This window comes from Herpailurus yagouaroundi, unplaced genomic scaffold (assembly GCF_014898765.1).
Source record: "Herpailurus yagouaroundi ecotype Mexico unplaced genomic scaffold, PumYag 569, whole genome shotgun sequence".
Classification (NCBI taxonomy): Eukaryota; Metazoa; Chordata; class Mammalia; order Carnivora; family Felidae; genus Herpailurus; species Herpailurus yagouaroundi.
The window spans coordinates 1,771,256-1,785,519 of record NW_024412786.1 but is presented as its reverse complement, the minus strand read 5'-3'; the positions used below and the strand labels follow the sequence as shown (position 1 = coordinate 1,785,519).

The window sequence follows — 14,264 nt, the reverse complement described above, 5'->3', positions numbered from 1 at the left end:
TTCCTGCCCTGTCTCCCTCTCTCTGTCACAAAAAAAAAAACACGGTAGAAAAAAAAATAAAAAAAAAAAAAAAAACAAAAAACAAACAAAAATCCAGTCACACTCTTATTTTGTTAGGGGGATTGACGATGTATTGGAGAGAGAATCCTGTGAGCCATTTGCCTTTTTGCCTGTCCCTTTTTGTCTGCTCTGGAGGCCATTCTGAGAAATGTCCCTTGCCCTGGAAATCTTTGGCGGCTGTCTCGGGGGTCTCCTGTGGTTCTAGCGCAGTGTGCTTGAATGACAGTTCCCCAAATGATTTATTTTGCTGAGAACACTCTGAACCACTGTGTTAAACTGGGGTCGGAGGCAGCTGACCACAGCCATTTGAATTGGCCTACGTCCTCACAAATAGAGGCAGGCACCAGGCATCAGTCCTCAAAAATAGAAAAAGTGAAGCCATTTGCATGGAGCCTTCCGAAGTGCTGGGGTCTAAAATGTGAAACACACACACAATTGACATTTGAAGCAAACTGCACTGACAACTACGTGGCTGTGAAAAAGCCGCGGTGGAATGAAAACTTAGAAGAGGCTCAAAACCGGGAGGGCCGACTGGTCACTCAGTGAGTTGATTTTTGGTGGATGGGTCTGCTTCCGGGATGGGGTGAGGTGCCTGCTGTGAGTGGGGGAAGGGCTGCTGAAGGCACAGGGACCCAGGAGCTGTTCCCGCGACCCCCGCCCACTTCCCTGCAGAGATCAGAGAGGAGGAGGTGCAGGCCGTGGAGGATGGCGTGTTTGACATCCACTTGTAATTGATGGTGAGTCCTGGGCAGCCTGCGTGGCTGAGGGCTGGGGGCATGGGGGGAGGGGAGGATCAAGGAAACAGGCGCTCTGTCCGCGTGGCCCAGGCCCGGTGGACTCTTACTTTTTTTCCCTGACAACCTGTGTTGTTGTTTTCCTTCCCAGCTGTGACTGGATCAAACACTCAGGCCTGCCTTGGAGGAAAGACTTGGACCACAGCAGGAAGCCTGGGGTGCTGGGGCGGCAGGCTGGGGCTGGGGGGTGGGGTGGGGGGTGAGGGTGGCATGCAGCTGAGGGTTGGGCCGGGGCTGGCGTCCCTAAGGTTGTACAGATTCTTGTGAATATTTGTATTCTCCAGATGGAATAAAAAGGCCCATGTAATTAACCCAGCCCATCGGAGCCTAGAGTCTTCACGGGGCGGGGGAGGGGGGGGGGGGGGGGGTACCGTAAGGACAGGGGCTAGAATCTTAGCATCCAGAACTTTGTAGTCAGAGAATCTTGGGAGACCTGGAATCTCACATGTTGGGAATCCTAGGGGGAGTGGAATTGGGGGATAGAACTTGAGAACCTAGAAACCTTGAGACATAATAATCTTGGAGAGGGCCTAGAATCTCCAGGAATCCAGAATCTTGGCAGGGGCGGGCAGCGGGGGGCGTGTCTCAGACTTGATGCTACGGCTTCTTTGCACCCAGAATTGCTGGGCCCGGTGGCCTGGGTCACCGTAGCCTTCAGCCCGTAGCCGAAATTCTCTCGCTTGACAGGTGGCCTCTCAGCCCCTGCTTGAATACTTCCGGCGGCGGTGGGAATCTCACTGCAAGTGGGGGAGAGAGGGCAGCCCTGAGTGCTGGCTGTGGGGCAGGGAGGGAGGTGGGGACCTGGACAGCCTTGGCCCCAGTAGCCCCTGCTGGGCTGGCAGCCTCTTGACCCGGTGCTGCTGCCAGCCGGAAGGACGGTGACTTCCAGAGGAAATGCATATCGATCCCGCTCTCCGCCTCCTGTGGCCTCTCCCAACCCAGCTCTTCCCTCCTGAGTCTGCAGCACCGAGGTTTTGGGGGGTCACCGCTACCTGAGGCTACTTCTAAGGCTGATCTGGGTTCAGAGGGTGGGGTGGGGGTGCTTCTGAAGGTTCTGAAGCTGGGCCAGGCTCCAGCAGCCCTGAGAGTGGGAGGTGTCTCCTCCAACATTGGAGCTCCAATGGGGAGCTGCCCCCCAACCTGGGGTGTGTGGAACATCAGCTGTGGGTTGTCCTGGGGGTGGCGCCTTGAGCACCGCCCCCCATTCCTACCTGCAAAGCAATGGCCTCAGCCCCTCCCTCGGGGTTCCCTGACCCCATGCTCCCCTCTCCCCTTGAGACCCCACTCCTGCCGGGCCACTCCTCACTGAGGTCACCTGCAGCTTTACCCTCTGTTGAGACCCCAGCCCTGTCCCCCATCGGGTCCCTCGCGCTACCCCTCCTTTCGTCCTCAGCCCCCCTCCTGCCCTGCCCCCTCTGAAGGCTGTAATATCCGTTTCACGATTTGGGGGCTGAGTTGCTATAACAACAGACGGCCGATTGTGTTGTGAAGAGCAGCTCGCTCCCGGTTCCGCCCGCCTCCCGCGCTGCCTCCGTCCCTGCAGCCTGGTCGGCTCCCCTCCCCGCAGCCCTCCGCCCCAGCCCGGCCTCTTCCCCGTGTGGTGTGTGCGTGTGTGTGTGTGTGTGTGTGTGTGTGCATATGTGCGCCCAGGTCTGCCCTGCCCGGGAGTGTGATGTGGGACTGTCTTTTCATGGTTGCGTGTGTGAATTTGGTGTACGAGCCTCACGTTGTGCGTGCGTGTGCATGTGTGTGTGTGCACAGACACACACGCCGTATTTGCTGCGTTTGCCCTCCGCCGTGTGTCCCCACGGGACTGTGTGTGGGAGAAGGGCCACATTGGGGCGGGTGCCTTTTGGGGGGCTGTCTTGAGGTGGTGCGTCCCAACTATGTTGGGTAGCCTGAACCTTGGACCTTGGCGGGGAGACCTCCCTGTAGCTGGGGGGAGGGGCAGGGAGGTGCAGCGGCTGCCAGGTGACCTTTCCTGCCCTTGATGGGCAAAGGTGGCCCAGAGAGGTGGGGGTAGGGACAGGAGACAAATGCTCACTCTTACATCCCTCCCTGCCCTTGCCCTCCTCTTATCCTTTCTTACACCCATCTATAAGGGTCTGAGAGAGTCTCTCTGAGTCACTGCACCTGTCCATCTGTCTGCCCATCCATGCCCCGGTGCCTGGCTGGACAAGTCTGTGTGTGTATGTGGGTGTGGGCGTGGGGGGGGGGGCTGCAGGGAGAGAAGCAGTGGGGGATGGGTGGGGCAGTGGGCTGTGGGGTCAGAAAGGCGAATTCACATCTACAGGCCCTGACTCAGCAGTTCCCATTTTCTGGCTCCTCTAGTGGCCTTGGTGGGGCCAGCCTGAGGGTCTTTCCAAGGTCAGACTGGTCCTCCAGTCTGGGACGTGGCTCAGGGATCTCTTCCCGATCCCTAGGAAACACCCCCTGCAGTCCGGGTCTCCTCGTCCTCCACACAGTCTGGAGAGGAAGACCACTGGTGGGTGGGTGTCCTCGCTCATCTACTCAGTAAATGGCCACTCTGTGCAAAGTGCTTCCCGGGGGGAGAATGAGCCTGGAAGCAAGTCCTCTGTGTGCACCTGTTCCCCTGGGGGTGCACTTGCCTCCCATGTGGAGGTACCTGTGTGCACAAGTTTGTATGTGTATGTGTATGTTCTTGGGCAAACATGTGCTTCCTCTGGGTATCTTACCTGGGTGGGGCATTTCTGCAGCTGCCCCCGTGTGTCTCTTTGGGAATGCCTGTGTGCACGTGGATAGGTGTGCGTGGCTGTGAGTGTGCCTCTGGGTGCCCATGCACGCACTGGTGGTTGAATGTGTGTTCTTGTATGTTGCCTCTGGCGAAAGAAGCACCCACCTACCACTGGCTGTGCAAATCACAGACCCTGCAACAGAGATCAGGGTTTTGGGGTGAGGTGGCAGAATGGTCTGGTACACACACACACACACACACATACACACACACACAGCCTCATTCAGAAGCCCAGTGCCCAACTTTGTGGTACACGCACCAGGTGCCGGGTCCACCTTTGATTGGCTGAGTGAATGAAGGGGTGTCCCCTTCCTCCCACACTCGTACACACGCACAGTGATGCGGACACCCTCACAGGGAAGGCCTCGACCCAGCGTCCGCGCTCGCTCTGAAGCTCCCGGTTGGGGGGTGAGGGGGGGGGGTAAGAACAGAGAACTGGGCTGCTGCCAGCCTTCCTTCGGTGATCCAGGCAAAGTGCGGCCTCACCCCTGCCCCCGAACCTGCTCCTTCCCCAGTGCAGAGTTCCTGGCGGGACTGGGGACCAGGCTGCAAACTCGGATTCCCATCAGGCAGGGCTGGGAAACCCCAAGCCCTTAGGTCTACCCCGCCTCCATCTCTGCCTTTCCCTCCCCCACTGCCTGCTTCCTCCTCCCCGCAAAGACCCTCACGCCTCGGCTCTAGGGGAAGCCAGGGCGCCCTCGGGCGGTGGGAAGCGGAGGCCATACGAAGGGCTGGAAAAAGCCCCTAGCGGCTTCGGGCAGGCCCCCTTCCCTAGGCTCCCGGCGGCCGGGGCCCGCCCCTGGGCGTAGCCAGTAGAGGGCGTTGCGGCCCGGGCCCCTCACTGGTCCTGCTTTCTCGGGGCCCCCCAGTCGGGGCCCGCAAGTCTCTCTTGGGCACGTTCCAGTCCTGGGCGCTGCTACATCGACCAGCCGGCCGAGGGGTGCGGGACCCGAGGGCCCGACCCAATAGGACAGAGGCTAGGGCGCCTGGATTCCAGGAAAAGACACCGGGGCTGGGTTGTGGGTCTGCCTGGTTGGGAGTCTGGGCGCCAAGGCTAAGCACCGGGAGAGGCGGGGAAGGGCTCGGACGCCCTGGGGCCGGGACGCCTGGGTCCCTGGCAGGGAAGGGAGGTGGGCCTGTGGAGCAGAGGGACTGGCGGCCTCCGCGCCTTCGCATTGGCCGCGCCGCTCGTCCGTTAGCGCAGCGTGGTCCAATGCGCGTGTCTGGGGGGCGGGCCCTGGTGCTGATGCTGCCGTCAGTCGGTGTTGCAGGGATGCGGCGGCGGGAGCAGCCGCCCTGACTCGCAGAGCATCCTCCACAGAGCGGCACCGCGGCGGGGCGGGCGGGCGGACGAGCCGGCGGGCGGGGACGCGGCGGGGAGCGAGAGAGGCGCGAGGCGGCCGACACCGCCGGCCCCGGCTCTGCCACCCGCTGGAGACGGGGCGGCCCTGGGGCTCTGATCCCCACCCTCCAGCTCTTGGCGCCCCCAGAACCAGGTAGGGGGGGGGGCTGCGGCGGAGACGGGCGGGGGGCGGGAGCCGATCGGGGGAGGGGAGCGACCGGAGGGGCGGGGGAGGCAGGAAGGATGGATTGGGGGGCGGGGGCGCTGCCGTGCTGAGAGGGCTGGCTGGGTGACAGCGAGGAGGCTAAGTGGCTTGGGGGGGGGGGGGGGTGGGGGTCGGAGGCTCCCTGTGGAAGGGGCACTGGCCCTGAGCTGGGGTGAATGGAGAGGGGTGAGAGGGAGGGTCGTTGGGGGAAGGGATGGGGCGAGAAGGAGGGGCATCCGGAGGGCTGAGGGGGGGGCCCTGAAGGGGGGGCCCCAGTCTGTGCTAGCCCCAAGGGCTGGTAGCAGTGTTCCTCCAGAGGGGCTGGGGAGCTGTTGTGCTCTGAAGGGTCCGCAGGGGCGAAACCAGCGAGGAACTGGGCTTGGTGGGAGAAGGAGAGGGCGCTGGAGAGGGGAAAGAGAGAAGTGGAGAGGCAAGGAGCAGGGGCCAGGCCAAGGGCTTCATACTGGGGGGCACCACTGAGGACCAGGCTTTCCTGGGGGATGGGAGCCAAGGGGAGAGGAGGTTATTGGGAGGGAGCAGAGGGGAAGGTGCCAAGGTGCTTGAGGCAGAGATGGGTCCGTGCTGGGGGGAGAGCCGGGAAAGATGGGGGGCCCGAGGCAGAGGAGCGGAAGCTTGCGGGGGAAGGTTGGGGGCGATGGAGAGGGAGACTGGGAAATCAGTAGGAGGGGGCTGTGCTGGGGTGGGAATGCGCTGGGGGCGGCGACAGGGTTATGGTCAGAGAGTGCTGCAGGGAGAGGCAGCTGCAGGGCCCTGGGCCGGCTCCCCCACCCCCAAAGAGGAGGGGACCATTTCTCATGTCCCAGCCTCTCCCCCAGCTGAAGGAGCCATCTGCCCTGGGTTCTTTGGGCTGGGTATGAGCCCTTGAACCCTTGATGGGGCCCTTGGAGGCAAAATTGGCTTTTCGGGGGCTCTTGTCTTCTTTACTCTGAACCCCCACCTGAGTCCTGGGCGAAGGCATTCGGTGCCCCACTGAACAAGTGAGGGCTGGGGCTGGGAGGGGCTTGTTTCGTGGTGCCTGGAGGTGAAGGGGGTGGTTGTCCAGGCCCGGAGGGATGAATCTTAGGGGGGGTAGGTCTTGGCTGTCCAGTCCTCTCGAGTGCCTTGGGGGTTTCCTCACACCCCTGGTTTTGTATGTGCTGGGGGTGGGGTGGGGTGGGTGAGCTCCTGCCCCTCCCTCTGTCCACCTGCCTTGTGCCTGGGTATTCCTTTTGGGGGGACTTCAGGGCTCTGTGTTCTCTATCTTTTGCCAGAGAAGTAGCAAGAGAGAAAGGAGACAGAAGGAAGAAAGAGTGGAGGGAGGTCTGTTGGTCTGTTAAGCGTGAGGCCTCCTGTCCTGTGGGTGCTTTGGCCACTACTGTCCCTAACTCCTCATGCCTCCGGGGACGCCTCCAGGGATGCTGGCATCTGAGGGTGGGGGCGAAGGGTCTAGCTGGGGGTTCCTTCATTCCTGCTGGAGGAAGTGTGCTCAGACCCACCCTGTCCTCAGATCCACGGCGGTGGGCGGGACTGACCCACAGGCAGAGGCCAGTGGCCACCGGGTGGCTGAGGAATTCTATCCAGGAGCCAGGGTCCGGTTCCGGCTTCTTGGCTTGGGCTGAATCCACACTATGGGTGCCTGGGAGGAGGGGGCTGGGTTCTGCAGGGGCTGTTAAGGGCCTCTCTTCCCTCCAGCCCTCAGTCTCTGCCCAGGTCCAGTCGCTCCCCCCTGCCCGCCCTTGCCAGTGACACAGACACCTTGACACCGATGCATACACTCGGCGGCACCCACCCAGACACACACCTACACAGGCACACACCTGCGTACACAATACACCTCCTGGCGGCGCGCCGCCTACACTCCCCCGCCCAGAGAGGCTGCCACCTCGCTGCCTGCCTCAGAGACCTCCCCCAGGTGCCCTGCTCTCGTGAACATGACACACGCATGGCTCCTCCGTGCCCCCAGAGCCCCGGCACTGCACTGTCAGCCCTCACCCTCAAACGCACACACACGCACACACGCATCCCCCCCATCCACTCGTTCGCCTCCCCAGGTTTCCACGGTCATGTCGGCACACCTGCACTCCTCCGTGCACGCAGCCCTGGGACACCCCTTCCTGGACACCCCCTGCCCCAGTACGCATCGTTAAGTGCCATGTTAGCACGTTGCCTCGGGTCTTTGTGTGTCTGCGCACCAACACACACACACACACACGCTTGCTAACACCCGTTTATGCCCTGGCTCCCCCCCCCCCCGCGAAGCTTCTCCCTACCTTTCACTCGCCCCTGCTCACTCCCATATCTTTGTACCCTGAGAAAGCTCCCCCCCCCACACACCCCAGGGCCTCCCAGCTCTCCTGGCCACGACCACCATCCTTCCTGGTCGCTCAGCTACACCTGGCCTTGCCCAGAAACTCCCATTTCTAGCTGCCCCCACTCCCCAGCACTAATCCTCACACTCAGGGCCTTCCCCCTGCCTGATGCTGGAACCACGCTGTCCATTCATTCCCAGCTCCGAGCCCAGCCCCCAGGGGGACGCCCGACCATGTGTCTCACACGCCACCTACCCTTCTGTTCCATCTGTCGGGGCGGCTCCCCACCCGGTCCCATCCACACCGGCAGGCCTGCGGGGCTCGGAGATTCACTCGACAGATAAGCCAGCATATGCATGGCACCTTAGCATTTACAAAGCCTTCTTGCTGCCACCGTGGGGGCACCACAGGGGCTCAGCTCTGTCCCTTGGTGAGCGTCGGTCTCCTCATCTGTAAGATGGGGGTCCTCATGCCTATCTCATGGGGTTCTCGCGAGGACCAGATGACCGGAAGAGTAGCAACTGGTCAGTAGGGGTGTTGTGCTCCTACTGTGAGCCTGGCTCTGGGCTAAGCGCTCTGGACTTCGTGGATTTGTCAGGAACATAGCAGTTCTTCGGCAAACGGCAGCTGTTTGCATCACGAGCGTATAACCTTCCACACGCATGTGCACACACCTGTCACGGATACCTTTAGCAACACCCCCAGGGACCTCGTGCTTACTCACAAGCCTCACCCACCCCGGGCGGTGTCCCCCAGGTGTGCACAGCACGCGGATGGACAGAGGGGTGGGCTCCCCGCTCCCACTGCCTGCCCCCAAGCTCCTGGCACCTGTGCACCAGCCCCCACTTTGCCGAGTCATTCAATTGTATACCTCAGTCCCCAGCCCACCCAACGCCTCAGCCCCATACACCAGGCAACAGCCTCGTCATGCACACCTCCAGCTGCCCAGCCCTTCTCTCCACGCACAGAGACCTGCTCAGGGGGTCCCCGTGCACACACCCCTCGCTTCCAGCCTGTGCTGCTATGGGACTCCTCTGGTCTTCAGACTTTCTCCCATCTTCCTCGGCAGGAGGAGGTTTGCAGCAGCACCGGGGAGGGTCCAGGGGGCGAACTTTGAGTCCCAGCTCTGTCACTTCCAAGCTCTGTGACCTTGGAGGAGGGCCCTTTTCCCCTCTGAGTGTGTTGCCTCATCTGCAAAAGGGGGCAGTGATCAGACCTGCCCTGACCATTTCCCTCGCCCGGCCCTGGTGGAATCCAGGGAAACATGGGACACGTGGAGTTTTGTAAATTGCAAGGTGCCAAGATGAGGAGTTTGAAACGTGAGCATTAAGGCAAAGTACTTTCGTCTCTGTTAGACGCTGTCCTAAAGTGCTTTACATATATTAGCAATGCTAGTACTGCCTCTGTTTTCTACCTAAGGAAACTGAGGCCCAGAGAGGCTAAATAATCTGCCCAAAGACACACTGCTAGGAAGAGGGAGAGGTGGCATTTGAACCCAGGCTCCAGAGTTAGTGCCTCCGATCACTGTCTTGTTTTTGCCCACTGCTAAGGTGTGGCCGGATGCGGGCACGCTCCGAGTCTTTCCAAAAAAGTCATCAGGGGTGGGGCGCCTGGGTGGCGCAGTCAGTTAAGTGTCCGACTTCAGCCAGGTCACGATCTCGCGGTCAGTGAGTTCGAGCCCCGCGTCAGGCTCTGGGCCGATGGCTCGGAGCCTGGAGCCTGTTTCCGATTCTGTGTCTCCCTCTCTCTCTGCCCCTCCCCCGTTCATGCTCTGTCTCTCTCTGTCCCCAAAATAAATAAATGTTGAAAAAAAAAAAAAAAGTCATCAGGGCTGGCAGGAGGGAGCAGAGAAGGGAGGTCAACCCACCAATCCTGCCCGAGGTTTTAGGGAGGCCCTCCAAAAGCCCCACTGATTGAAAGGGACCTTAGGGCTCAAGTAGTTTGATGTCCCCTCCCATGTGATTCAAGAGCCCCCTCCTGAGCTCCACTGAGCAGCAGTCACCCGCCTCGGCTCACACACCTCCACAGAAGGGGGACTCACCCCCCCCACCCCCCCGAGGCAGCCTACTCCGCTGTTGGATGCTTTAAATTGCCAGCCAGTTTCTCTTTAGCTCGAGCCAAAATCTCCCTCCCCGCAACACGCACTTCTCCCACCTGTCCACGGGCTGCCTTCTGGGGCCACCAGAATGTGTGTAAACCCAGCTCTTCCTCCCTGGCGCCTGGGGGAGGCCCCTGCTGTCACACTCCCAGCTGGCATGAGAGAGAGCTGGCGTGAGGGGAAGAGAGCCAGAGGGAGGCTGGCATTCCCAAGGCTGGAGGTGTGCGTGTGCGTGTGCGCGTGTATGGTATAGATGTGGCTGGAGATGGGGTGGGTGGATGCTGGGAGAGGGCCCCTGGCCAGGGGCTCTGCCGGCATGGCGGCATGGACCATCTCTTCCCCTGAAGTTTGCGTCCATTTGCTTAGTTTGCACTGGCGGTGTGGGGAGGGCCGAGGCTTTGGGTCAGGTGGAAGGCCCAGGTCCTGAACAGTGGGTACAGTGGGAAGCATCTAGAATGGAAGGCCAGCGACCTTCGTTTTAGTCTTGCTCTGCTGTGTGGCCCTGGGTCAGTCACTGCCCCTCTCTGGGACTCAGTTTCCGCCTCGGAAAAGGCGAGAAGGATGACCCTCCAAGAGCTCTGAGGCCTGGGTCTTTCAGCCCCGGGGGCAGACGGAGTCTGGGGTGTCTGCGAAGGGCAGTGGCCCCTGTGGAGGCCAGATCAGAGAAAGGTGGGCTCCGAGCTCACCGCGTCCCTGTGGCCTGTGCACAGTGCAAGGGGGGAGGGAGGCAGTAGACGCTGGAGCCAGCAATGTCTTACCTACACTCACTCGGGCCGATGAATTAATCAGTCTAAGCTTAGTCTGGGGCGATGAGAGCAAGTCCCCAAACTGTAGGTGAAATGAGACAGTGCGCGTGTGTGGTGGTCCGGCCAGGTGCCAGGTGCACGGCGCGGAGCCCAGAAGTTGTAGCCCGCACGCCACGGTGGCACTGGCCTGGCCTGGCCTGGCCGCGGAAGGTGAGAAGGAGGCTGTCAGCCTAGAATGACCTAGGAAAAGCCTGTGGGAGAGCGTTCAGTGGGCAAGAGAGTAGGCCAGGGGCCTGATCCCCTCCCCCTCCAGCTCCCATCCCCACTGGCTCAAGGCTGCAGAGTCCTTCTGTGGGTTGGGGGCGCTAGGGAGCTGACTGGGGGCAGAGTCCCACATGACATGGGAGAGGTCAGGTCCCCAGAGGAACAGTGGCCCCGGGCCCAGCAGTGGCTGGCAGTGTGCGCTGAGCTGACGTCAGTCAAGGACGGGATATCCCGAGGCCACTCTGGCCCGTGTCCCTGCACCGGCCAGTGGGCGCTGGAGAAGAAGAGTGGGTCTTGGGGAGCCAGCGCCTGGTCTGTGGGTGCAGGGGGCTTCCAGTGCACCGCATGGGCCTAGGGAGGGGCCATTGCCTTGCACAACTCCAGGGGCCACCGTTTACTTGATGTGGTTGTGCATGGCCAGCCCTGGCCCATGGCTAGGAGATTTGAGTCTGGAGAGCCGTGTACCAGGAGTGGAGGAAGGTTTGCAGGATTCCCCCTGCATCGCGGGAGGAAGGGTGGGTTGGAGGCTGGGTCAGCAGAAGCTGGAACTGCAGGGTGGGGTGGAAGGGACCCAGGCGTCCACTTAGCACGCACTCCTCTTGGGGCCATCTCTGTCTCACAAGCCTGAAGCTGCTCCCAGGGTCTCTGGGTCCCTGGAGAGAGGACCCAGGGAGGGCTGGGGCTTCCTCCTGGCCAGCCCTGCAGCCCCTGTGCCCCGGCGCTGAGCCAGCCTGGCCTGTGCTGCAGAGCTGTGGGCTGTGGGGAGAATGAGTAATGAGTCTTGAGGGGCCCTGGTTCCCAGACCCTGCCCTCGCCCCTCCCTGGAGACACCGCACAAACCCAGCCTCTGCCCCCACCGCGGGCTCACAGGCGCTGTATCTGCTCCCTTCCCACACTCTCCTTGCACATCTTGGCACACACAGCCACTCTCTGTCACACGCTTTGCCCACCCCCTCCCTCCCCCCCCCCCAACTGGCCTCCGGGACCCAGGCGTCTGCCTCCCAGCCCTCTGGAGGCCTCCTCACCAACCTTCACTCTATCTGTCCTCTGCCAACTTCCGGAACAAGGGGGACCTTGCCCCTAGGCTTTCTCAGCAAGAAGCCCCCTGCCAGCTCCCTAGAGGGTGGGGGATTGTGAGTATGGCAGGGGGATTGCGTTGGGGGTGGGGCAGGGGAACTAATCCCCTCCCTCTCCCGAGCTGAGGGGTGAGAGTGGACAGCCTGCACGAAATCCTATTCCCTCTGCTAGTGGAAATCGATAGCTAATTAATTCCCTCCCCAAAATGTGTCCGGAGGTGGGGGTGGGGGTTGGGGGGAGGCGGTGAGAGACTGAGACCCCAGCAGGGGAGGGAGGAAGGACGTCACTTTTCTGCCCTTCAGGCCTGTGCCTCCGCTGGGGGCCTCCCTGCCCCTTCTGGAGAAAAGGGGGAGTTTGGCCTTTCCCTCCCCCAAGCCTGAGGGTCCCCCTCCTCTGCCCTGGGCTGGGGGCGCATGTGTGTGGGGGTAAGGGCGTCAATCAGGCTGGGAGCAGGTGCTGCATTTAATTTGATTGGCTAATTAGCCCGCGCATGTTAATTATCTCCATTACCCAATGAGGAGAGGCAGTGGCAAAGCTATATATAACCCGGACAGTGTTTGGAGGGAGAGGGGGCTGTCTGCCTGAATCGTCTTCTGTCCCCTGCTTGGGAAGGGGCAGTGAGGTGGGAAACTTGAGTCCCCACTGAAGCCTGTAGGACTGGGGGGTGGTGGGGGTGGGTGGGTAGGGCAACAGTCAGAAGAAGCCAGATAGAAGGATCTGAGAACTGGGCTTTGAGGGTCTCTTGGAGATAGCTCCCCAAACCCTACCCCTGGTCTCCTGGGACCTTCTCTGCCCCCTCTTCCTTTGGCACACATGTCACTCCGACCATCCCTGCCCTCCGATGACCCTCTGCTCACTCCCCTGCTATGGATTTTTAGGGGGCCCCTAGCTTTCTCTCTCTCCCTTCGTACCCTTGCTCCCATGTAGAAAGGAACCACACCCACCCAACCTTCTCCTGCCCCACTCTCCTCTCCTTTTGGTTCCCACTGCTCTGAGTGAGACCTGTGGCTACCCCACCCCTTGTCTCCTTTGTGGAAGGCTGCAGTCTGACACATGTGGATCTAAGTCCCAATTCCTGCTGACAGGCTGTGTGACCTTGGGCAAGTCCCTAGACTTCCCTATGTACGCTTCCCCAGTGGTCAATGGGAACAGTGGGACTTCTCAGAGTGATTAAGTAAAATGCCATTGGTAAAAATGCCCAGGCTCCAGGGCCTTGACAAATGCTGTTTGGATTTGGAATTTAATTTTCTCTAGCTTCTCTCTCCTTTTCTCCCCATCAGGCCACCTTTCTCCTCCATTACTCTTCTGTCTCTGTCACTTTTTGTGCCATTCCTCTCCTCAGCCTTCAATCTTTCCCTGTCCCTTCCGAAACTTTGGGCCCTCCCTGCTTCTCTCCCAGGCTTCACCCCACCTCCTTCCCTTCCTCCCTCCCCAAAATAAAATCAATGCAATATTCAGGAGGGTTGTTGGATATAAATAATTACGACTCGGAGTTTAACGAGATGCAAATTCCCCTCCCCGGTGTGGGGTATAAATTGCTCTCTGACAGCCCGTTACAAGGGTAATCATTTCAGAAAGGCAATTTTATGTAAATGAGCCTGCCTGCCTCCTGGTGGCTCCCCCAGCCGTGGATGGGGAGGGGGTGGAACCCAGGGGTGAAGAGAACCCAGGTATTGGGCCAGGCCCGAGGCTGAGGACTGGCAACTGGGGCTTGAGGGGACAGACAGACATTTAGGTTTGTGGGCTGGTGAGCAGTGGGGTTGGGGCCCAGGAAGGGGTGGAGTGTTGTGTGGGGGGAATCGGGGACGTGGAATCAGATGCTTGTACCCTTGTGTGGATGGAGAGGGCTTGGGGCCTGGATGTTCGGGTCACAGCTGGCTTCTCTCCCTTGCCCCCTTCTCAGCCAGGTTACCCAATGATCCCATTGACGAATTGGCATTTAATTAATCCCAATGAATTATTTAGCAACTTCATCATCCAGCATCAGGAGCTGATGAGACAGAGCCGCGACTGGCTGGCGGTGGGAACACCACACAGAGGTTGGGTGACTCAGAGAGGAAGGGCCTGGGGTCACCAGCTGGCGGAGGGTCTCCAGGCCTCACCCACAGGAACTGGCCCTGGTCGTGCAGGGAGACGCGTGTAAGGGCGGCTGCACTGGGCTCCTATGAACTTTAAGATGCTACTACCCACCCGCCCACATCTCAAATTAATAATTACCCTAATGAGTGCAAGTGTTGGGCCCCCAGTTCTACTATCTATCGTGGTATCTCTTGTTCTGGGACCCTCTCCAGGTCAGGGCCGACCCCTCAAGTCCTAAAGGGAAACCATTGGGTGCCTGCCGGTGTGATGGGGGGAGTCACGACCCTTGATCCCTTCCTTAACCCTTTCCCCTCCTCCGAACCCCTCCTTAACCCTTTTCTCTCTGTTTCCCCGCAGGCATCCCTCCCCCGTCTTTCGTCGGAGCCCGCAGCGGGGGAGGGGCGCCTCCACCGCCGCCCAGGGAAGCCGGTACCTGGGCCTCTGCGCCTCGCCCCGCGGCCGGGCCCATGGCACTGTGAGCCCGCGAGGGAGCCCCGCTCGGCGCGGGGGGCGCCCGGCCCCCTCCCCGCCCCCG

At 60.8% G+C, this 14,264-nt stretch overlaps 1 protein-coding gene across 4 annotated transcripts in view; it reads left to right on the top strand.

Moving 5' to 3' along the window:
• RASGRP2 (RAS guanyl releasing protein 2) overlaps positions 1-1,170 on the top strand; it is a 13,912-nt gene extending 12,742 nt beyond the window's left edge. For all 4 annotated transcript variants that reach the window (XM_040466112.1, XM_040466113.1, XM_040466114.1 and 1 more), the window contains 2 exons: positions 733-797; positions 946-1,170. In XM_040466112.1, the coding sequence (XP_040322046.1) occupies positions 733-791 (59 nt within the window). In that variant the 3' untranslated portion in view covers positions 792-797; positions 946-1,170. The remainder of the gene's footprint in view (positions 1-732; positions 798-945) is intronic.
• The last annotated feature ends 13,094 nt before the right edge of the window (positions 1,171-14,264 follow it).